Source organism: Mustela putorius, unplaced genomic scaffold (assembly GCF_011764305.1).
Source record: "Mustela putorius furo isolate JIRA1106 unplaced genomic scaffold, ASM1176430v1.1 tig00000095_pilon_pilon_pilon, whole genome shotgun sequence".
Classification (NCBI taxonomy): domain Eukaryota; kingdom Metazoa; phylum Chordata; class Mammalia; order Carnivora; family Mustelidae; genus Mustela; species Mustela putorius.
The window spans coordinates 18812908-18837179 of NW_025421280.1; the positions used below are offsets into that span (position 1 = coordinate 18812908).

Sequence of the window (24272 nt, forward strand, 5' to 3'; positions counted from 1 at the left end):
ATTGAACAGAGCCACAACCATTTGTTTATGTGTTATCTGTACCCGCTTCTGAGTCACATGGGGAGACAGAAGGCAGAACGGTGTCATTGTTACAAATATATTATGGTCTGCAAGGCCAAATATAGTTACTATCTGGCCCCTTATAGGTCTATAGATCCCTGTTCTAGATCAAGAACCCAAGTCCCTAGCTATAGGATCCTAGGGATAGTGGTTTCTCTACACAAAATCCCAGGCTTTCTAAGAAAGGGATATAGACTGGGAAAACGTTGATAAATTTCTTGAGAATCTCCATCAGAATAAAGATGCCCTGTAATTCACCCAGAATATAATTATTATATTGTCAAATTATTAACTCTGTGATTGTCATATTAACACTAGAGATAATAATGATACAATCCTAGGTGATACTTAAATGTTCTGAGGAAAAAGCAATGAGAACTTTTGTTTATGGGTGCATGGAGTTTTCTCTCCTTTAATCACATACCCACAGTTCTTGCTTGCTTGACAACAGGAAAATTGTCGTGTGAGAACCCATGTGCCAGAATTAACAAAGTATAAAATTGTGTATTAGTCAGGCACGTTTGATCAGCAGTGGACAATTCACTCTGACAACAGAGAGAACAGCAGAGCTGAGAGGAGTCACAGATTTTTTTTTAAATCAAAATATTGTTTCTGTCCCATTTGGTGGGGAGGGGGCAGAGCTCAAAGTTTGTGCTATTTGGAGGAATCTTTTCTATGTATCAGAAACTTCCAGGCAAGAGTGGGATTGAGACCTCAAGTAATCTAACTAGGATTTGCATCTTTGAAGATAATGCTGACAATGAACCCTTTATCTAATTTGAAGGTCGCCTTGCCATGGCCATGATCCTAGCTCATCCGATACAATTTCCCTCCTTCTTCCTCTTTATGAAAGGCATTATCTTATGGATATAAAAAACAGACATGCACACCCACATACATACAGACACACACACACACACTTTCTTTCATAGGATGGTAAGAAAAAGGAAGGGAAGAGAGAGAAACGAGATACATGTTGGTGATACTCAAAACTTTCTACACAACTAAACTAACGCTGTGGGGAAGCAAATAAAAACATATCTTCTTTGCCTAACAGTGACTATATAAGAACTTCTACAACCCTGTAAGCATAGTGCACACTGGGGAAGGGAAGCAAAAACCTATTTATAACCATCATGCGTCAGGTTCTCTGAAGTTGTAAAGGAAGATGGAACCCCATTTATGGTCTAAAATTTAGATACTGCCAGAAGCTACTGCTCAGTTTCTAACTAAAGACTGCCCATTCAAGAAGTACTTTATTACTAATTGCCTTTTAACAAGTCATTATTGGGATCCTGATTAATCCCATTTGAACTTGGGTTTAGGCTCAAAATCTGCATGTCAGCTGTTTTCCCCCACAATCTGTGCAATGGAAATTACTTTCTAAGCTTCTGTGAGCTTTTTCAAATTCTACCAAATAAATGAGAAAACAAACAAACTCAGCTCTGGGAAATAGTTGTTAAAATACTACAGTTCTTCATTTACAGCAAACCCTTCTGGCTCTGTCAGGAACAAGAAGACCCAGACCTCAGCCATAGAAAGGGCATCTGTTTTCATAGCTGGTTGGATGGGTCCACCAGCCCTGGAAATCCTATGTGCCTTTCCCACCCTCTCTGCCAGACTTCTAGAGCTCCAAAGAGAAAGGAAGAGAGAGGTAGGGGCTCTCGCTGGGCTGATTTAGGGAAATGCTGAAGATGCAAAAGGGAAATAATTATAATAAGGGAAAAATCCATTTTGACCTGAAAGTTATACTAAGTTCATGGAAAGCCTAAAAGGGATCCAATTTACTTTCCCTATCTTCTGTTTAGGATCTGGCAGAGAACCTACCTTTATGTTTAAAAAAAATGAAAAAACAAAACTCATGGAAGTCCAGGAGCCTCTTAACCTGGAAAATAACCCCTGGCTCTCTAAGAGTTTAATCTAGAACAGCCCTGACTTTGGGAGTTCCTCGAAAGCTAGGACTCGTGGGCATACTCTGCAGCAAGTCCCCAGGCAGTACTGGGGAGTGAGGCAGCCAACATTACACAGTGGCTTTCTGGAATAGAAACTAGGGCCCTGAGGAAGAAAGAGGAGTTTCACTGAGTGAGGAGAGGGTCTGCTTCCCTTCCCAAGAAAGGACTGCCAGGGTTTCTTTTCACTCTAACGAATGGAACACTCTTATCCAAAAAAAGAACATTCCACACACACTGTCCTCCAGCTGCTTACCCAGTAGAGCACGTCTGTCCAGCCCTCCATGGTGATGCACTGAAACACGGTGAGCATGGCAAAGGCAAAGTTATCAAAGTTGGTGATGCCTCCGTTTGGGCCAACCCAGCCACTCCTACACTCCGTGCCATTGGCGGCACACTGGCGTCCATTCCCTGAGAACGCACACGGAGCTGGGTCCTCTTCGGCTAGGATATCTGCAAATAGAGTACGTGGGAGTCACCACTCCAGACATGAACACCAGGGAACCCAAAGTCAGGGGAAGCTGAGTGCCCTTGCAGAGCCTGGAACACCTGCCTCCCAGCTCTGCTATGCTATGCCTCCCCCCCGACCCTCAAGGTCCACTTCAAAGACCCCTGCCCCCATGGCATATGCTCTCGAGTCCATGGCTCTCTCCTCTGCCCTGACCCTACAGAACAATGGTGGTGATTCCATTCATGTTCTACTACTGGGGACATCTCATCTCATTTGCCAGGATGCATTACATAGGAAATCAGAATAGAAAAGGAGATAAAACTCCTGATTTACTCTGAACACAATTCACGCTGAAAACTGGCTGGTTCTTACTGGTTTTACTGGTATATTTGGCTTCCACCTCCCTCCCTCCCATTTTGTTTTAGATTTTCCCAAAACCAAAGAAGTTATTTTGGGAAGAAAAATTAACTTTTTTTTTTTTTTTTAAAGGTAAGTTGCTACTGTTTTCCTTACTCACCCGTGTCAGCAAAAAAACATGTTTTGTGCATTTTTCCAATAAAAAGTTCCAATCCTATAATAGCATAGATTATGATTACAAATAATACCAAAAGGGCTATGTGAAGGAGGGGAACCATGGCTTTTATAATGGAGTTCAGGACAACTTGTAAACCTAGGAGAGAGAGAAATAAGTCTGTGAGTCACGGAGATGCTTCAAGGATACACACACACACATATACACACAAAGATCTACATGTACACGCACATATATAAATATACATAAAATTCCTGATGCCTTGATGCCTGCTCCACGTAACACACAGTAGTAAAATTCAAAGAAATATTTAACATTAAATTAACATGAAACCTGGATGTGAGAGAAGATAAAAAGGAACCTAAAAGACCATCTAATCCAACTGCGTCCCTCAACAGATGGAAAGACCAAGGCTCAGAGAGCGATTGGACTGGCCAAGGTCAGGGTCACATGATTCATTCACATGTTCGCTCCTCCATTCAACCAAGTTCCTTGAACAGCTGCTACGTGGAAAGTAGAAAGTTCAGCGCTTTGGGGAGTATGACGAGGTGTTACATAAAGTGCCTTCTCTCAAAGAGGGTATGTTCTAGAAGGTAAATTGCATGTAATTCTGATTTACACACAAATGGCCCTAGGGTAGCACACAGACGCTATAGTTGAACAGGGAAAATTAAAGAGGGGTGGACGAAAGACATCAATTCTGATAAGGAAGAGGACTGGGCAGCAGCTCCCTCTCGCCAAGGCCTCAAGGTAGAAGAAGATGGATTTGCACAGGTGGGCCTGGGAGAGGGGCCACTCCAGCCAGAGGCAAGAGTACCAGAAGCACGGAGGTGAGCTAGGCACTGCAGACCGGGTGCCCATGAGCCTTGGTTGGTGGTCACACGGTGCAGAGAAGATCAGGAAAGAAAAGCAGATTGCAGGAAGGTAGCTCTGGGTATTAAATTCGGATTACAAGGCTGGACTTGAGTCCCATCAGCAAAACCCCGTGCCTAACCCAAACAAGCCTGTACGAAGTTGGCTCCCCCTGGAACAAGGGAGGGAAGAGAGACAAGAGCCGCTCTGTACCAGGCCAGTCTGATCACAGGCCCAGCATCAAGAGGGAGGTGTCACACAGCTGGGATGTAGACTTGAGAGCCAAGGTTGGAGCACGGACACCCAGAAGTCCTGTAAAGAGCAACACTCAGGGCCATAGGGAGGGATGTTAGGAGTAAGACCATGCAGAGAGGGTCGGTGAGGCAACACTGAGGTGAGAAGCAGGTGGGCAGAGGCTGCAGACCGAGGGTCGCAAAGAAACCGGAACCCGCAGCGCGGCCAGGCTTCCGGACTCCTGGTGGAGCATCCATGCTCTTCCCCCAGCCGGGGAGCGCAGCTGCGGCTCTGCGCTGTTCCTGCTCTCCCGTCCTTCCCCGACTTCCCTTCTCGCTCCCTGCCATCTCTCCTCCTTCACACCACTCTTCTACAGTATCTTCTCATTCCCCCAACACATACTCAAAGAAGGAAGGCGTGTGAGCAGCGAGACACTAGGAGTAAGAAAGAAGTCAGAGCACACCGAGCCGAGAGAATAGTCATTGACTACAGTGACGAGAGTCGACGGTGATGGCAAGCTCATGGAAAGAGAGGCAGGCGGTGGGGAGGGAAAACCGGGAAGAGGTTTCAGACTCAGGAAGAGCCCGTCTTTTCCAAGACCCTCATTACTACCCAAATCCTACGTATCACCTTCAGATATTTAAACGTTCAATTGGTTTTAGGGGAAAAAAAAAAGAAAAAGAAAAAGATTCCAAGGATGGTTTTTGACATTTTCCCCTTTTGTATCAGACATTAGAGGAAAAGAAGTAACTGCTCTAATGTACTCTAATGTTTTGGTTTTGTGTTTCAAGACAAGGATGGGCCATTCAAAAATCCCCATTTGGTGATTTCTCTTCTAGTATTCATTCTAAATTCTTTGGAAATTCCATGGTAGTGTGCTGTGTGTTTCATGAACATGTTCCTTCATTCATTGTATCTACTGTATTTCAGATTGGCCAAATTTATGAGCCAACGGGGTGTATCTTAATGTGGAGGTGTAGACTTTCCTGACATTAGGCTCCTTGGTGCGTTTTCAGCGTGGACAGTAGAGCTCCAGGGACTCTAGCTCCGGAGATGGTGGTGTGGAAGGGAAAGACAACTAGGCCAGGAACCAGGACAGCGTGTGTCTATCCTCACTCGGCCAGCCACTGGCTGTGAGAATCTGCACCAGCTGCTAGCCCTCCACAGCCCTTGGCTTCCTCGTCTAAGAGATGATGCCCACGGAAGGTCTGTAGGGTTCTTTCCCATCTGATGGTCCAGGACTCCGGGACATATTCATCATCTGAGTGTGGGTGGTTAAGAACTCCACAAACGTCTGGGGCACTCTCTTTTACAATACACAGTTACCTCCCAACGAATGAATATGTATTCACAGACCCGCCCAGAATCGTGTCTTCTACGGAAGTCTGAATGCTCTGGGGAAGGCACAAGACAATTCCCAGGTTTAAGTGTAAACTGTCACACCTTCCCTGGCATTTTTAACAATTTCAGCGTTCTTAGTAATACATCACTAGACCCCAGTTGCCAACCAGCACGGAAAACATCATGACCCAGAACCCCTGGCCCAGTTGGGGCTGATGAGAGACGTGGGTGTTCTCTACGAGGGGAATTAATAATAACTGTGGGCTGAAAAGTCCTCAACTGGACTCAGGTCCCTATTTCTCCCTGCTGACCTCTGGGAACGTGTGATGCGAGAGAGCTCCATCACGGTACAAGGGAGAAAAGGAAGAAATTGGTTTAAAACCTGTTCTGGGGGCGCCTGGGTGGCTCAGTGGGTTAAGCCTCTGTCTTCGGCTCAGGTCATGATCTCTAGATCTCTCCTGGGATCAAGCCCCGAATCGGGCTCTCTGCTCAGCGGGGAGCCTGCTTCCCCACCCAGAAGTAAAACCAAGTGATCTCTGTCAAATAAATAAAATCTTAATTTAAAAAAAAAAAAAAAAAAACCTGTCCCGAAGAGCACCCTAACCTAGCCATTTCGAGAAAACCTCACGCAACAGGGAAGCCATCGCAATGATCTGTGAGTTCAGGAAGCTTCCCCGACCAGACCTGCACGTACGAAGCCATAGTACCCGCTCATCCCTTACAACAGGCGCTGCAAACAGGCTGTCCTTTGCTCTTGGGAGGGGGGGGGGGGGACAAAGGCTGTCGTGGTTACTTTGACATTAGATTAGGCTATAACAATTAAATCTGATAGAACAGGCTTGCGCGTTGGACTTCGCATTTCATCATGTTCCACATAACAAAACCAGTCATTTCCAAGGTATTTCTATTTTTCTCAATTGCTTCCAGACAGCTCTGTGGTTTTGACTTGTGCTGATCTTTTTCAATGAAAATAAATGAACCATCTGGAAAAACAAGTACACATAAAACACCACTTCCTACATTTTAAAATGTTAAATTTGGAAACCTTTTTTTTTTTTTTTCCAGAGAATTTTTGGTGTGTCCCGAGTGCCAACAGGTTTAATAAAATTTCATGAAGAACTCCTGGAGAGGCGAAAATAACATGATCTGTGCTCTTTTGATGGCTTTATGAGTCGTGAAAACAGGCACACCCTATGGTCCCGTATCCTTCCTCCAGCTGGAGGAGGCAGCTGTCACCACAGCCCTTGGAGAGGTGCTAAGATTTCTACCCTCAAGTCCCCACCAGGGCTGTCCCATCAGGGACAGAGGCCAGTGAAGCACACTCCATGGTCCTTAGGGGAACAGAAGCACCTTAAAGCTACAGGCCAGAGCACAGACAGCTTCTGTCCCAGCTTGGGCAGCACTCAACCTGGCCCAGATGTCTGAAGCAAAAAGCAAACTAGGGTCTGGCACACAGAAGTATCACAGCCTCGTGGAGGAAAACAGCATCCCTCACCATGAAGGGCCACCTCTATGCTTCAGACCTCGTGCTGTGGGGGCTCTTGCGCATCATCTCGTTCGGTCCTCCAAACCACATGCAAGCAGGTCCAACCCTCCCCTAACATGCAGGGAGGACCCGGAAGCATCCACCTCTTCCCCCAGAGCCAGACATGCTAAGCAGATGTTCCAAGAGTCCAGCCCCCTGTTGCTGCTCACGCTGAAGAAAGCCAGTCTGTTGGGAGCCCTCCAACCCCCTCACTTGGTGTTTCTGCATAAGCCACCACTTTCAGAGAGGCCGGCCTGGGAGCAGGAGGCGGTGGTGGCCGCGAGGTGTCCAAGAAGGGAAAGTAGCTTGGAATCAGGAGGCCTGGCCTCAAGGCCTTGTGTCACCGCTCGCTCAGTGTCTCTGTAAGAGGAGATTCTCCCACAAAATCGGGAAGACGACAATCACTCCCAGCGCCTTCTCAGGGCCCTCACGGGGTCCAAAGGGACCACACAAGCAGAAGTGTGCTATGAGCCGTGAAGTCCTCCGGGGTCGTCTGGGTGGCCCTTGGCAACTCACCTGACAGCCCTCCGCTCCCGGATCCTGAGCCCCACCCAGAAGTAAAACCAAGTCAACCAACTCCTGGCTTTAGGAAACAAGACGTGCTTACTGGGCACTCCTGATACTAGTCGAAGTGGTCGTAACACCCGAAAGGCGCGGAGGGCTTTGACGTCGAAGCCTCCTGACTTGCCACTGGAGTGGTTACCGCCTTCTGTTTCTTTGGTTAATTGTTCCAGAATTACACTAAACAATCTGAAAAAAAAAAAAAGAAGAAAGGAAGAAACATTAGAGGCTGTCACCCAGGGAAGGAACCCAGGAGGATAATAGTAGTAGTTATTTCTGCACAAGGACTAATTCTGTGGGGCTGCTGCCTATGCAAAGGGGAAGCAGGGCAAAGGCACAAATCAGGCTGTGAATCCCAAAAGCCACCCCCTACCTCTGACATGACCAAGGACAAGGACCGATCTCAGCTGTTTTCCTGCCAACAGAGCATCCCTGAGCAAGTCCGGTCCCAGTGAAGAGGAGACTCACCAGGGAGCCAATCACCATAGGTGGATTCCCTGGAACAGAAGTCGCCAGGAAAACCAACATGGCGGCCACCTTCTATACACACATTTGCTATGTGCCGAACACTTTAAATGGACCATCCCAGTCCTTAGAAAGTATGATGCAGTAGAGATTCTTATTATCTACATGTGAGGAAACACACTTGATGAGAACAAGTAACTTGCCCACGGTCACACTATTAGTGTAGAACTAATGTATGAATCCAGATGGGTTGGCCCTCTCAGGATCCAGGTCCCATGAGAGCAGGGACTTTTAGTCTGTGTAGTTCATTTGCTGTTTAGTCTGTTCAAGCCTAGTGCCTAGAACTCAACACAGAAGATGCTCGAGAAATATCTGAGGAGTAAATGAATGGGTGAGTGAACATTGACTTCAAAGTCTCAAATCTTAATCAAGATTTCTCTCTCTCTCTCTCTCACACACACACACACACACAGCCCTCTACCCACACAGGGATGTTCAAGGAATGATATAAATCACAGATACTGAGGAGTTCTGCAAAGGCCAAAAGCAGTAACCCAAGGTAAGGGATTAATATCATCATTTTCTCTTTTGAAATGTGTCTAATATTGTATCTGGCAGCCACGACACATTTTTTCCTACTCTCCAAAGGTTTTTTGGATAAAGCTATTTTCAGACAATCTGCTCACTTGACAGTTACTTTTGCTCTTTCAAATAAACATTTACTCTTTGGAATTATTGCTTGTTTTTCAGAATAAATCTAAATTTGCCCATTTCAAATAGAATCAACTCTGGCCAATCAGATTGTGGGGATGACTGGCCCAGCAACAAAGAAAAGGTTTCTGAAGTTTAATTAGGAGCTGAAGCAGAAACTCTGCCCTCACTGGCATTCCTCTGGACCGCCAAGACACGAAGTCCATAAAATACAGGGTGGTCTGATTACAGTCCTGATCAGGCATAGTCCTATCATTCTGGGGCCCTTAAAGACCAGACATGTGTTTTAACAACACTGTAGCAATTAGCAGTGAACCTAGGTGGGGGCAGAGGGGGTGGCACCCGCGGGGAGGGATAAATCAAACCTCTATCCTTTCCGACCTTCAGATGGTGGGCTCTCTCTAGTTATGACTGGGGAAACAGATCAAATTTATGACTGGTTTCTCTCATTAGAATCGTTTTTTTTTTTTTTTTTAATTACTGTAAACCCCTGCAGCAAGGCTCCAGTTAAAAGTCTCCCCTCCAAAACAAGTTCATAGCTTCACAAAAACAAAGAACAAGGAAGAAAGAAAAACCTCAAACTCTTCTGAAATGTGGCAGCCACAGGAATTTTCATCCCAAAGGGTTAGGAAAGTAATTTATGCAGGTGGTGAATGAAGATCACTTTCAAGTGTCTGTGTTTTACAGTGCGCACTTCATGGTCCTTTTACCCCTTTGTTCTTCAGCAATGCCCTTGAAAACAGGTGAATGATGTCTCTCTCCCATTACAGAGGAACCTGAGCCAGAGAGGGAAGCTGGTAGCCTTCTCCAGATAGCCAGGGGTGGAAGGGGCTGGGGCTGGCTTCCATTCCTAAGAGTTAGGAGGCTTTAGGAAAGTTCCTCTCCTCCTCTAGGCCTCAGTTTCCCCCTCTGTAAAAGGAGAAAACTGGATGAAAGGATCCAGAGCCCTGCCCTTCCCAGTCTAATATTCTGTGATTCTACTCCCTTCACCACTCAGGCCCACCACCCCCAACAAGAAAAAGGACCACACACCTGGAGAGTTCAGGACATGAAGAGAAAGTGTTTGATCCTAGAATGTTATAAAGTTTACCCCAATGCAGAGGAAAAAGGCAAGGAGCTACTTGAACGGACTCAAGTTGGAAGCCCTAGCATGAGCGCCCCATGTTCTTCTTCACAAAAGTTGAAGTGGTGAGCCTGAAATGTATGTTGACTGAAACATTAAGTGAGTGGAGTAAACTTTCCTATTCAGGGAACACCATCAGCTCTGGTAGACACATTGAGTCCTCATGTGGTCACACTATTACCGTTAACATTTCAGAAGTATCAGTTACTTCCTTAATGTCTCTGTTATTGGGAATCTTGACAAAAGCAATAGGTCACAGTTGGCTTGGAATGGAAAATCCACTGGATTGAGATACAGCCTGCAGTTGGAAACTTTAGTGAGTAGAAATTTGATTCACATGAAGGCCTAATAACTTTTCTTTTTTAAATTTTTCTTCCGCTCTTTGACTATAATTTAGTGCATATTTTGGATTAAAAAAATAATCTTCTCAAGTTCTTCATATTTAATGAGAAAGGCCAATGAGTCCATTCCTATTTTCGTTTCCTAGGTGATTTTTTCACTTTTTAAGTCAACCTTATTACAGCTCAACTTATATATGATAAAATATTATCTTTTTAAAATGTACAATGAGAGGCATTTTAACAAATGTAGAAGTCCAAGTGCAAACACCACAGTCAAGATCGAGAACATTTGCACCATCTCCCAGTTCTTTAAGAGCTCTGTGCAATTATCTCCCTCTCGGCTCAGCCTTTGGTATCCACTGATTGGATGTCTATCACTATGGGTTGTTTTTTTTCCTTTTCCAGAATCTTTAACAAATGAAATCATACAACACAAGTTCTTCTTTTAACTTCTTTTGCTCACCACATTTTTGAGACTTCTCAAAGTTGTTACATCTATCCACAGTTCATTTCTTTTTATTGTTGGGATATTCCATTGTATGAATATACCACAATGAATCTATCCATTCACCTGTTAGGTGATATCGGGGTCATTTCCAGTTTTTCTCCATTATGAATAAACTCTCTGTGAGCATGTGTTTTCATTTATCTTGGTAAGTAACTAAGAGTAATATGGTCCTGTGGTTAGAGTATGATTAACATGGTAAGAAGCTGGCAAACTCTTCCACAGTGACTACACCATTTTCTGTTTCTACAAGCAGTGTATGAGAGTTCCAGTTGCTCCATATCTTGGCTAAGATTTAGTACTGTCAGTCTTTCCATATTTAGTAATGCTAGTGGGTATGTAGTATATCACTGGGATTTTAATTTTCACTTCTCTAATTTATAATGATGTTGAACATCTTTTCAGGTGCCTGTTAACCATTTACATATCCTCTTTTGTGAAGATCTGTTCGAATCTTTTGTCCATTTATATACTAGGTTGTCTTCTTACTAAGGGGTAATAAGAATTCTTCATATATTCTGAATACAAGTCCTTTGTCATTTATCTGTATTGTGAATATTTTTCCTAACCTGTGCCTTAATTTTTTATTTTCTTTACACTATCTTTTGAAGAAAAATTTTAAATTTTGGTAAGCTCCAAAATTTCAATTATTTCTTTTATGGCTGGTGCTTTTTGGATCCTTAAAAAACAAACAAACAAACAAACAAACAAACAAAAAAACACAGCTCTGCCTTTCCCAAGATCATAAAGCTCTTCCCCTAGACATTATATAGTTCCAGCTTTCACACAAAGGTCTATGATCCATTTTAAGGCAATATTTGTGTATATTATAAGGTAAGAATAAAGATCATCTTTTTTTTTTCATATGGATAAATAGTTGTTCCAGTACAATTTGTTAAAAATGGACTACAATTTAGTACTACAACTTATAATTCAACCCACTGAAACAAATTCAACCCACTTAAAACAAGGCAACTTTGTCTAAAATAAATTGATTATATACATATAGGTCTAGTTCTAGAATCCCTAATTATGTTCCATTGTTATTTAAGTCTACTTCTTATGCCAACATCATACAGTAGTCTTGACTACTGTAGCTTTATAGTAAGCCTTAAGATCAGGCTCCAGCTTTGTTCTTAAATATTTCTTCAGCTAATCTACAGCCTAATTTCCATATAAGTTTTTTTTTTAAAGATTTTATTTATTTGACAGAGATCACAAGTAGGCGGCAGGGGGGAGCAGGCACCCTGCTGAGCAGAGAGCCCGATGCAGGGCTCCATCCCAGAACCCTGAGATCATGACCTGAGCTGAAGGCAGAGGCATTAACCCACTGAGCCAGCCAGGTGCCCTCCATATAAGTTTTTGAATAAACTGTCAATCTCTAGAGCAATCTTCCTGGGATTTAGATTAGGATTCAATCTATAGCTCAGTTTGAGAACAACTGATATCCTAAGAATAACTGAGCCATCCAATCCATGAACATGGCACATCATTCCATTTACTTAGGTATTCTTTAATTGCTCTCAGCAAAGTTTAGTCATTTGTGGTGTGCTATTTATCTTTAAATATTTATGCTTTTTGATGCTATAGTAAATAATGTCTTTAAAATTTCATTTCATTTCCCAATTGTTCATGACTAGCATATAGAAATTCACATGTTCTAGCACTGATCTTCTATCCAGAAACATTGCTAAATTCATTCAGAATTCATAATTTTGATGACTTTAATACTCTTAAATTCACTAAAACTTATTTTATGACCCAGAATAGTTCTTGGTCAATGCTACATGTATGTGCATGCGAAAAGAATGTGCTGGTCCCGAGTGTTCTAAAAATACCAATTAAGTCAAGTTAGGCAGTATTGGTCAAATACCCTATATACTTGGTGATTTTCTTTCTAGATGTTCTATCAATACTCATGAGAGAAGTATTGAAATGTAAAACTACAATAATAGATTTGAATAAGAATAATAGATTCTTTTCTTCAGTTCTTTCCAGGTTTGCTTGGTGTATTTTGAAGCTTGGTGTATTCTGAAGTTCTGTATTTTAATTATATATATTATATATAATATATATAATGTATATTAATTATATTTTATATATTATATATAAATAATTATATATAATTATAATTACATATTTGATATGAAAATTACATAATATATATTATGTATATAATTATATATATGTTAAATGTATTATTATATTAGATAATTGTATATTATAATTATACAATTATATAATTAATATATAATATTATATAATTATTACATCTTCTTCATGAAAGAATTCTTTCATCACTAGGAAATATTTATATCTTTGATAATATTCCTTGTTCTGAACTCTACTTTTTTGGACTAATATTGCCACTCTACCTTTCTTTAGATTAGTTTTCACATGGTATATATTTTTTCCTGCCTTTTTACTTTCAAATTCTTTGTGTCTTTATAAGTTAGGTTTCTTGTAGCTACTATAGAGTTGGGTCTGGGTTTTTAATGTGTAAAATCTGATAAACTCCCTATTCTAATAAAGATTTAGGTGGGCTTATATCTATTATCTTGCTGTTTGTTTTCTCTTTGCCCTGTCCATTGTTCCTTTTTTCTACATCCCTTTTTAAAATTACTGAGCATTTAAAAATTCTATTTAATCTCCAACACAGGCTTATTAACTATCCTCTTTATTTTTCTAGTGCCTCCTCTATGGCAAATATTAGCAAAAGTCTTCTGTGGACTGTCAGATAGTAACTATTTTAGGACTTGTAGGCCATAGGGTCACTGTCACAACTATTCAGTGACATCCTAACACCAAATAGCCACAAACATGAGTGAGTGTGACTGGTTTCTGATAAAATTATCTTCCCAAGCAGACAGGAAAATACTTTGTCAAAGTGAAAAATAAAAAAAGATAATAAACCATATTTGGTCTATGGGCTGAGATTTGCTGGCCTGTGCTCTAGGGTTTACATCATCATATCTAACTTATTACCATCTACTTTCAAATAATATTTTATCATATTTACCACCAGCTGTACAAGCTCTTTTCAATAGTATATAGCTATTTCCTTCTTTTTGTCCTTTGTGCTATTATTGTCACATATTATACATTCATAGAAGCTATGAAAAATACATTGTTACTACTTGGGCTTGGGCTTTAAATAATCAATTATTTTTAAGAAGATTTTAAAATGAGGGAAAAAATGTTTTTATATTTACCCATTCATTTACCCTTCCTGGAATTCTTTTTTTTTTTTTTTTTTTTTTTTTTTTCATTTTCCTTCAGTATGGAGAAATGTTTTTAACATTGGTTGAGGTACAGGTTTACTGGAGGTGAATCCTCAGCTTTGGTTTGTCTGAGAAAGTCTTTTTACTTCAATTATGAAAGCGATTTTCACTAAGTAAGAATTCTAGGTTGACATTTTCTCTAGCACTTTAAAGATCTCTCTCTACTGTCTTCTGGCTTCTGTAATGCTGATGAAAAGTCCAGGAATGTCTTTTTCTCTGCTTATTTTTCAGATTTTCTCTTTATCCTTGGTTTTGAGCAATTTCATGATGATTATGGTGTATTTTGATGTAGGTTTCTCCATGTTGACTTTGCTTGAGCTTTGTTGAGCTCTAAATCTGTGAATCTGTATTGCTCATCACATTAAGAAAATATGGAGTCATTTCTTCGAATATTTTTTTCTGACTCCCCTTTATCCCCTCTCTTCTGGGAATCCCAAATATATGTATGTTAGGCTACTTGATATTACCTTGCCGATCACCAAGGTGGTGTTCAGTGTTTCTCCATCATTATTCTTTATGTTACTGCTAGGTCTTCAAGTTCCTTAATTTTTTTTTTTCTTCTGCTGTGTCTAATTTCCTATTAAGCCAGTCCAGGAAAATTTTTCAACTCTCAAAGTCCCATGTGGTTCTTTCTTATATTGTCCCTTCTTTTCTCACTGTGGTCATATTTTCCCAAAATAGCTATTTTTAAGTCTTTTAAAGTAATTATCTACTAATTCCACCATCTCTGTCATTTCTAGGTCTGTCTCTATAGCTGGAATTTCCTCCTACTTATGGGCCATATGTCTTAATTAATGGCTATAAGATTTGACTGGATGCTGGACACTTGTTAAGTGTCTGGATTTTGTTTTATTCCTTTAAAAAGTGTTGAGTTGTTTTGTTTGTTTGTTTTGTCAGGCAGTTTGCTTTTCATATCACTTTGCTCCTTTTCAAACATTGTTAGCATGGGATTCACACGATCTTTACTTTCTAGCAGGAGTTGACAAAACAGATAGTAAATAGTTCATGTTTTGTGGACCTCAACTACTCAACTATGTAAACAAATGCATGTGACCATGTTACAGTACAACTTTATTTACAAAAATTTGTGGCAGGCTAAATTTGGCCCATTGGCCATAGTTTACCAACCCTTACCCTAGAGTTACTTTAGCCCTACTACTTACTAATGGCCCTTCTGGGGTCTCTACTGATAGTCCAGGCCTTTCCATTCTGGTTGGTCATAACTCAAACATCTCTCAGACCTAGGGGACTTGTAATTATTGTTCAGCCAATAGTCTCCAGCTCTCTTTTTCTTTTCTCCTAGTAGTAGTATTTGACTAGCCTCATGGATTATTACCCCCTGTAAGAATAGATTATTCTTCAGGCAAAGTTCAAGAGGACCCCAAGGCATATTTATGGAGCTCTTTCTCTGACAAGCGCCCCCTCCCTCCTATCCCATGCCTGTCAAATTTCAACCCCCATTGGCCTTCCCAGACTCTTGTCTCATTCTTCTCAGTGCAGTGAGACCACCACCCTCTGTTTGGGTCCCTGTCTTTGCATTCTACTAGAGTCTGAAAAATAGCTCAAGGTAGAAAGCTGAGGTGATTGTAGGGTAAGGACAAAAGAAATGGAGCTAAGCATCTCCATCCTGTAGCTGACCACAAAGTCTAGGCTCAGGAGAGGCACATCAAGATTGTTCCAGAACCAAGAGACCTGCAAGACTCCTGCTTGCCATTCCATATTAGATGTCAGCAAATACAGGATATAGTACATACCTACTACCTGTTCATTTCAGCTGCACTACCTTTGCACTAATGCCTTAGGTGCCATGCCCTATGATGGTTTTTACAAAAGCGGACTTTTCCCCCTTGAGTCTAATTATTTCACTGGGCCATTTTGGATCCCATTTGAATTTCCTTAGGTTTGAAAGGGCAGGTTCAAAATTGATCCCACTCTAACATCCAGCTATATTAGTCTCCCATGAAAATCTACAGGATACATGATTTTTAAAAAGTAAGAAAAATTACGTTGCTCAACTTCAAAAGGAAGTTGACCAAAGTTATGGAGATGAACACAAAGAGATTAACAACCTCTCTCTGTAGGACCACATACAAGTTCAGGAGCAACACACTTTACAGTTGGGTAACGAAGACTCAGCAAAGGGATAGATCGTCTTTCCTTATGTGGGTCTTTGGTCCAAAGACCCAAAATTCCTCTGATGCAGATTCATTCTTTTTCTCTCACTGGCAAAATTTCCATGTGTGGCAGGACCAGAATCACACAACACAGCCCACTGTTTTTTGTTTTATGTTTTTTGAAACACTCTTCTATAACTCAACTGTTGGTCTCTCCTTCCTGTGACACAATTTCTGGAGAATGCCTGCTTCTCTGCATTTTCTGATTTATTTCATTTCATGCCAGATACCTGACATTATTCAGACACTTGCTTTTTTATTTAAAATGGGACAGTAGCATGCCAAAGTTTTTCCCATAAGTCAGCAAAAAAAATTAATAGCTTTGCTCAGGGCTGTTAAATAGCAGAGTACCTTGCTGCTCTGAAGGGTTTATTACTATTTTACTGGTTTGGGTTTTTTGTTTGTTTGTTTGTTTTTTATTTACCAGGTGCTAAGTGTTAAGAGTTCTACTCATTTGACTCTAGCCACCAGCAGGGTTGGCCTATTTGTGAAAACCCAAGTCCTCTGGAAAATGACCCCTCTTACCTTGGGAGCTTCAACCTCCTTCTACACGTGTTACTGGAAAGGAAGTAAAAGCAATGAGGGGATTCGAACCCAGAGACTGATAGCAGCATTGCTCATCTTCAAAACCCTCCTGAAAGTTTTGGCCTCAAGTGCTGAGCAACGATGTCCCCTTAAGACACTGTGGCTTTCCATTATTCCCTGCCTCCGATCTTCCAAACATTCCCCCAAAACAAAAGGGACTTACCCTACTATTACTATAACAAAATCCAGTAAATTCCATCCATTCCTAACATAAGCATTAGGATGTAGCAATAATCCATACGCTATAATCTTCAAAAAGGTCTCGACTGTAAAAATAATCAGGAAGGCATATTCTACTTTTTCCTGTGAAGAGAAACAAAAAGGGGGGGGGGGAGATGAGGGAGAAGAAGAAAAAGAAACAGAAATTAGAATCAATATCTCTGAGATATAGGCATTTTTCTCCAAGCAAAGTTTTATTATGAGAAATGGCACCATTAACACAGCACCTGTGCCAGGAATGCGTTTTAATTCTAACACTGAATTTCTCATAAGCCGCTAAGTGTAAAACACTTTTCATTCCAGGCTGCACGACTGCATTTTGCCACCTGCCCTGATGCGTGTGCAATGAGTCTGCCGGGGACAGAAGGGGCATGTTTTTTATTTGCACACATTTGCAAAACGTGGCATGTTTTCCTCCTGAGATTGCCAAGTCAGGCCCAAAAAAGCACAAGGGGGCAACAAGATTCCTACAGCAGCTTTGAACAGAATGTCCTTTGGAAGAAAGGAAGATGCGGCTGCTGTGACCCTCTCTCTTCCTCTTGGGTTTATGCCCGATTTCGAAGTCAGGGTCCTCGTTGCCACAGAGCAGCAAGGTGACCTCGGCAAGTCCCTCCTCTCCTCTGGACCTCATTCTTCTCACCGGCACAGAAGGGGAGCAAATTCAGGATGGGAACCCTCCTGTCTGAGTACTGACATGCGGTCTTCCCCAGCTGACACCATCGAGTGGTCAGTGGTCACCACACACCCTCCCTCGGAGCCCAGGCTCCACCTGTGTCCTCCCCTCCTGCCAGCGCCCCTCCACCCACGGCCGCTCCCATCTGGCTGCCCAGACCTTGGAGACTCGCTGACTCTTACAACCCTTCCCGTTCCGACTCGGGCGACTTTGTGGGTCCGGAGAACACATCCCTCAGCAGGTCTAAAAACGTTGACTCCTTCCCTCTTTTGTAAAGGTTTTCTTTATGCAGCTTCGGCTTTAATAGAAATACCGACCCACCGGGATGTGTGCAATTAATTTTATAAGAGGCACTCCCTGGCAAGAGGCTACTTAATAACTCAATGAAAAACCATCAGCAATTAAAACTCTTCCACGTGGGCCATAAAGCCCTCCACAAATATTAATTCTACCCCGTGGGACCCGAGGAAAATTACAAATACCTTAGGAAGATGGAAGTCACGGAATTCACTTACAAAGATGCCTGGTGCAAGAGGTCAAATGAATTTGGCTCAGGAAACACTGAGTGAGCATCTCCTCCATATGACGGACCCCACACCAGGAGCCAGGATTAGAAAAAGCTCCACGGCCCTCCTTACCCTCGAAAGATTTAGTCTAGGGGGTCGGGGGGGGGGAGGGTTAGTCTGTTCCAAACATGAACACTGCCAATGCCCCACGACAGAATGTCGAGAGGCCGTTGCTGCATCCCGAGCCCTCTGAGAAGGCTGGAGGACTGGTCCCCTCCTTCCCCACTGGGACTCTGCTTTGCTACGTGACGACTGCAAGATAGCCTCAGCCACCCTCCTACCATCACCTGGCCTGACTGTCCCCCTGTCTACTGCCACAGCGGTGGAAGCAGGCTCCCCGCTGAGCAGGGAGCCCGACTCAGGTCTCGATCCCAGGACCCAGGGATCATGACCTGAGTGGACAGAAGACACTCAACCACCTGAGCCACCGGGTGTCCCTCACGTCCTCACTCTCGACCACAAGGGCAGTCATCCAATCACCCCTGGGCCCCCAGCCTTTGCCCCCATTCTTGGCCTCACTTTGGTCTTGCTGAAAAGCCAGGTCATTGGTTCCTCCCTCCCGGGTCCCCACCACCCCCTTCCTGCCCTCCAGAGCTCCCTTTGACCCTTGAACACCATCAGAGTCTAATAAATACTTTCGTGGTGTGAGTTAGACAGAGTCCGCGTGTCTTCAACCATATGGTCTCACTCATCTCCAACCTGCACACCCATGCTTTCCCCAGACCTCCCAACTGGCCCTGCCCTCAGCCTGGCTCCTCCCAGGTACCGCACCCCCCACCCCCACCCCAGGGAGCTGCCAAGACCTTCCTTGAATACGTGCCCCTTCTCCTCCCCACAGCCGTGCCCTCTGGGCATGCATGAGCCTGCAAACCTCCTGGGACTCCCTCATTTACTCTCCAAATTCCCTGGGAGCCTGGACAAGGACTTGAACTTTGCCTCTGGCTAGGGAGGAGGAATCCTGGAAGGCTTCACTGAGGAGGTGACGCTAACTTGGAGGGCTTAAAGGAGAGAACAACTCTGTTCCTTGAACCAGAAGCAAAAATCCCTGAAAACACCAACCCACTACACTCAAATTGGACCCTGACCACCAAATGTACAGTTGTCGATATACTCCTAAGACTTGGAGTTCTAGGGGAACAAGATAAGCTAAAAACAGCATGCTGATTTTACAATTCCTTTTCCCTTTTTATCCTTTCTGCTTTATTTACTAGGCCAGACAGAGAAAAAAGGCTTTTGCTGCCATCAATATTCATAGCAGTTACATTCCTACGTCAACATAGTGCTATGCTTTAGAGCAGAAAAACAAGGCAGGGAACAGAGAGTACATCTAGCAAACACAGCTTGTTTTTCCTCTTTGGCTTTTATTTGGAAGTAATATTGCCACAATAATACAAGGGCCATTTGTATAACTAAATTGTTTAGGGTTTTTTTTTTTAATATCTCGTTCTCTTGTCCCCCATGGGTCTCTCCTTTTAAAGAACTGGGTTTCTATTTCCAAAAATCCTTAGTGCATTACCTGATGGAATTGATTGTAGGAAATAGAACCTTGCTTTAATGGGATTCTTTATTACAGAGCCTCTACTGGGATACCAACTGAACCACGACAGCCTAGAGAGACACCGGTTTGTCTAGAAGCCAGTGTTGGTCTTGCCCCCAAATCCCGCCATTAAAAAGGACTCCTGCAAAACAAATATACCTCCACAGTAAGCAAATATGTTTTTAAAAAAAAAAAAATTTGCAAAACAACCATCACCAGCTGGAGAGGTAATTATTTACAAAAGAATTGTTCATTTGAGGAAGGAATGTTGAGTTCATCATTTGCAAAGGAAGTCACCAGGAAGGTCCGGTTCCTACCTGGGCAAGGTGGGAATGCACAGCCAGCGGGAGAGACCCAGTGAGATGCTGCATAGAGAAGATACAGGGTCTGTGCCTCAGATGCAGGAGAACGCACAGGAAGGGGGCATGGCTGAGGAAGAGGCAAGCAGGAAGCCTCCAGAACTGGACACAAAAGAAGGTATCCTGAGGGCAGGGCTGCTTCATAAAAGCTCACAGTCCCAGGAGAAACAGAAATGAAATAATTCCTGCACCTCAGTCTCCCAACACTTGCCAGGCAGGACCACAGGCCCGTGCCCTCACCGGACCAGCAGCAGGGATCCTTCTCACTGGCCGTAGATGCTGGGTGGGCAGCACCAGTCAAATCTCCTTCTTAAAAAAATTTTTTTAAAATTCCTCTTACCCAGGCACCACCTTATGTAGGGATGAGAGTTGCTCATGAGACCTCAAGGCATCAGAAATAAAGGCTCCGCATCTAATTCAGAAACCCGAGAGCTTCTTTGAACAATGAAGATTCACCATGGAGAAGAGCCTCTGTTACCTGTTAACCTCAAAGAGAACCTGGAGACACTGGAACTGTCAACTAGGAATGGGAGGGAGGTAGCAGGACCCCTCGATTACACCTGTTTCTCTCCTCTCCGGTTCTCAGGGGCCCTTTCTCTAGGACTGTGGTGTGAACAGCCAGCCAGCCAGTCACCCATCCCAGGGTCCTCCTCAGAAAGCCTGACCTGGATCTTCCCAGAGGTCTCAACCTGCTGTCAGAAGATTACAAGGGTTTATGAGCAAAGAAAAGTTCCTTGCTTTGGTCATCGCCCACATAGCGCCCCATCTCCGGGAAGGCTCTCCAGGCTGCCACCCTGGTGGTGTTGCTCCTCCTGACACCACCATGCCTCACCCTACGGCCCCAGGCTCCCTATGGGCAGGGAGCATCTCTTCCGGTCTTTGTAGTCCCGGCCCCCAACCCCCACCTGGGGCATTCGTAAGGTACTGGACAGGAAGCATGCAGGAAAAAGGGAAGGAATGTAACAGACACAGCTAGACTTAAAGGGGACTAGAAAAACAGGAGGTTTTATGATCCTAGCATGGGCATCAAAAAAGCAAAAACAAGGCTATGTATCTAAGTTGTCGTTAACCCTTTCTGCAACGAGCTTGGAAGAAAGGGTCACATTGCCGAACTGAACTGACGAGGGATCTCAACGTCTCGGCTGGCCCTTCCTTCCTTCCTGACCCGAGCCCACGGGGCATGTCCTCACTCCTCCTGCCCTCACCTCCTCTTCCAGCTTCCTTGCTTCTCTTCCACAAGCGCCCGGCACGCCACTTAGGGGCCCCCCTGCTTCCCCACCTAGGGTGCCCCCCCCATCATGTGTGTCAACGGCCCTCTCCAGAGCAAGCACACAAGGGACACACGGCTGGGAGAAGCGCAACCTGGGGGAGCAGGAGCAACCCGGGGCTTGTGGCCACAGGATCTGTTTTTTCTCCCAGGGCCGCCCCCCAGGCTCAGCCGCGGTTTCAGGTCCGCGTCCTGTTCCCATTTTCTAGAACAGTTCCCCCCACCCCACGGGCTCATCAGACTAAGCGCTTCTTGTCCTTCAAGACGCAGGGTTAAATAACACTTTCTCAGAGAAACCTTTGCCGGCCTCCCAGACAAAACGAGGGCCCGCTGTCAGACACGCAGTCAAACCCCACGATGCCCTGCCCACCCCCGTGGTCCTATTCACCACGGAAATGCTAAATTCCTTCAAGTTATCTCTTCAGTGTGTGTCCCCTCCAAGAAAGGAATTTCTATAAGATCAGAGACGATTCCCAGTATTCTCAAGGCTTGCCATAAAAAACATTCGGTATTTACAAATGAGTAAATAAATGAGCAAAACGAGAGGTTTCGACCAAGCATTATTCACTGTTCCTTCCTGCTAAGAAGTTCCGTAATTGTTTTAGTCTGCTCAGGCTATCATAGTGAAATGCCGTAGACCCGGGGCGGGGAGGTGGGGGCGGCAGGGGGCTTAGCCAGCCGAGATCCCTCATGGTCCCGGAGGCTGGAAGTCCCAGACCAAGGCGCCAGCTAGTTTGGTGCCTGGTGAAAGCGCTCCCACTACCCCGCAGACAGGTGACTCTCTCGTGCGTCCTCGTCTGACCTTTCCTTCCTGGGTATCTGTGGAAGGAGATGTCTCTCTCTCCCTCTTCTTCTCAGGGCACTGATCCTGGTCACGGGCTCTCCACCCTCAGGACCTAATTACTCCCTGCAAAGGCCCCACCTCCCAATATCATCACACTGGAGGCTGGGGTTAGAATTTCAACATAGGGGTTTTGGGGAAGAGAGAGAGAAAGAGAGGAGGGGATGCCTGCGTTCAGTCCATAGCAAGGATACCAGGGTCCCCTTGGCTTTGCTCTGTTCCAAGAAAAAGGTCTGCGACAAAATGCCAGGGAAAAGCTATTCTGCTCTGCAACCGCGGCCCTCCCCAAAGAGGTGGGACAGGGTCTTCCGGTCAGAGTGAGGGGCACACACAAAGGCTGATCATTCACGGGGGTGAGGGACAGGACGGGGGCGGGAGGATGCAGGGCCTCCCGTGGCGGGCTGTGGGGCTTGGCCTCCGTCTCTCACCTGCAGAACCAGCAGGCTGAACCAGATGATCTCTTCCAGTTGTAAAACTACAATTCCTGCCCACCTGGGGAGCAAAGTCCAGACCCCGGGTTCACAGAGAGGTTCCACGAGGCCCAGAGACCCCCTAGGGAAGACTGCCAGCCCAGAGCAGCGGCCGAGCTGTCCAGGGGCTGGGTCGCCCGAGGTCCCTGCTGCACATTGGGGGGCCAGGCTTGCTGAGGGCCCCTCCACCAGCCGCTGTGCACAAGGCAGGAAGTGAGAGCAGGCGCCGTGGGGCTATGGTAGCAGTTTCTATAAGCCAGAACACGTGTCGTCAGAACATAGAGAGTGTGTGGCTGGATAGCGGCTGCTGGCAGGCAGGCCTCGGCTCAGGGCTGCTGAGATGGAAACAGATAACGTCCTCCTCTGTAGGCAGTAAGGAAGCTGGTACTTCCCCGGGCCTCCAGGGAAGTTCCACCAAGAAACGGACTAGAATAGACAGTTGGTCTTCATTTTCCTTCACCTTCGGTCTAAAAGTACAAATTCTAGATGACGTTTGTGTCTCCTGAGTCCAATTCCAGACTCTATGGTCGAGTCACCCTGGTTGAGTCATCTGCCCCTGGGCTTCTCAGCGTCCTCGTCCGGAGAACAGGACCCTGCTCTGCCCAGCCAGGGTATGGTGACCATCAGCTGAAGTGAAAGGCGGGAACAAGTTCTGTAAACTGCCTCACCTGCCACAGTCAAAGCCTCCCCACCCCTAACCTGGACGGGAAGAGATACGAGGCAGGTCTCCTAGCTCCTGGGGGCTGTACTCCTGAGCAGGGGGTGGTGGGGAGAAGGGCTCTAGAACTTTCTGAAGATCTTATGACAGCCTAGCGACCCCTGCCCAGCGAGGACAAATGGAAGAAGCCAGCAGGTGACCTGGCTGGCCCCTCACAGAGACCAGCTTCTTGTTTGTGGGAGGACAGCAGCATCACACCGGGGTGGAGGAGGCTGAACAGGGCCCTCTCTCTGGATGCGGCTTCCTGGCTCATGGGCAGAGCAGAGGTAGCTGCTGCTCTGCCACCACACTCGGCTAAGCATGGTTCTTGCCACCTAGAAACCTCCCAGGGTAGCAGCAACACCCTGTCCCTCCTCTAAAAGTGGTTCCTTTTCTGCTGTGCATCCCGGGGCTACAGGTGTCGGCATGGAGCCCATGTTACTGGTTCAGGGACAGGCAGGGGACCCACACCCGCCAACCAGGTCCAGTGAGAGCTGTACCTGGGACTTTCACTTTGGCAACTAGGCAAGAAATTCTGTCATTGGCTGGACTTTGCTCGGAGAGGCGCTAAGCATGGAGTTACCAGGAAGACACAGAATGAAGAACCAACACCAAACAAAAGCCGAGCCGAAGTGTGCGGAGAGAGACAAACAGGAAGGAAGAGACACTCAGAGGCAAGCATCTAGCTTCGATGCCTTTGTAAGAGCCCCTGAATCCAGCTGAACCTGCAGCCAAAATGCTTCCCCCTGCCTTGGGCTTTTCAGTTATAAAAACCAATTCATTGAGCAAGTTTGGGTTGGGTTTTTGGTCAATTCTAAACAAAAATGTCCTAGCTAACTACACAGTGATCCTACAGGATCACTCTGCTTCCCTAAAAGCTAAAACATCTAAGAGAAACTTAAGCAGCTCATTTCTCAAAAGATTCAACTCCTCTGACGATTCTCACTGACCCA

At 44.7% G+C, this 24272-nt stretch overlaps 1 protein-coding gene across 14 annotated transcripts in view; it reads right to left on the reverse strand.

The window, feature by feature from the left end:
- Positions 1-24272, reverse strand: part of CACNA1D (calcium voltage-gated channel subunit alpha1 D) — a 296472-nt gene that overhangs the window by 138375 nt on the left and 133825 nt on the right. For all 14 annotated transcript variants that reach the window (XM_013052920.2, XM_045078797.1, XM_013052914.2 and 11 more), the window contains exons 4-7: positions 16854-16993; positions 7552-7694; positions 2978-3130; positions 2266-2462 (exon numbers count right to left, since the gene is read on the reverse strand). In XM_013052920.2, coding sequence (XP_012908374.1) covers positions 2266-2462; positions 2978-3130; positions 7552-7694; positions 16854-16993 — 633 coding nt within the window. The remainder of the gene's footprint in view (positions 1-2265; positions 2463-2977; positions 3131-7551; positions 7695-16853; positions 16994-24272) is intronic.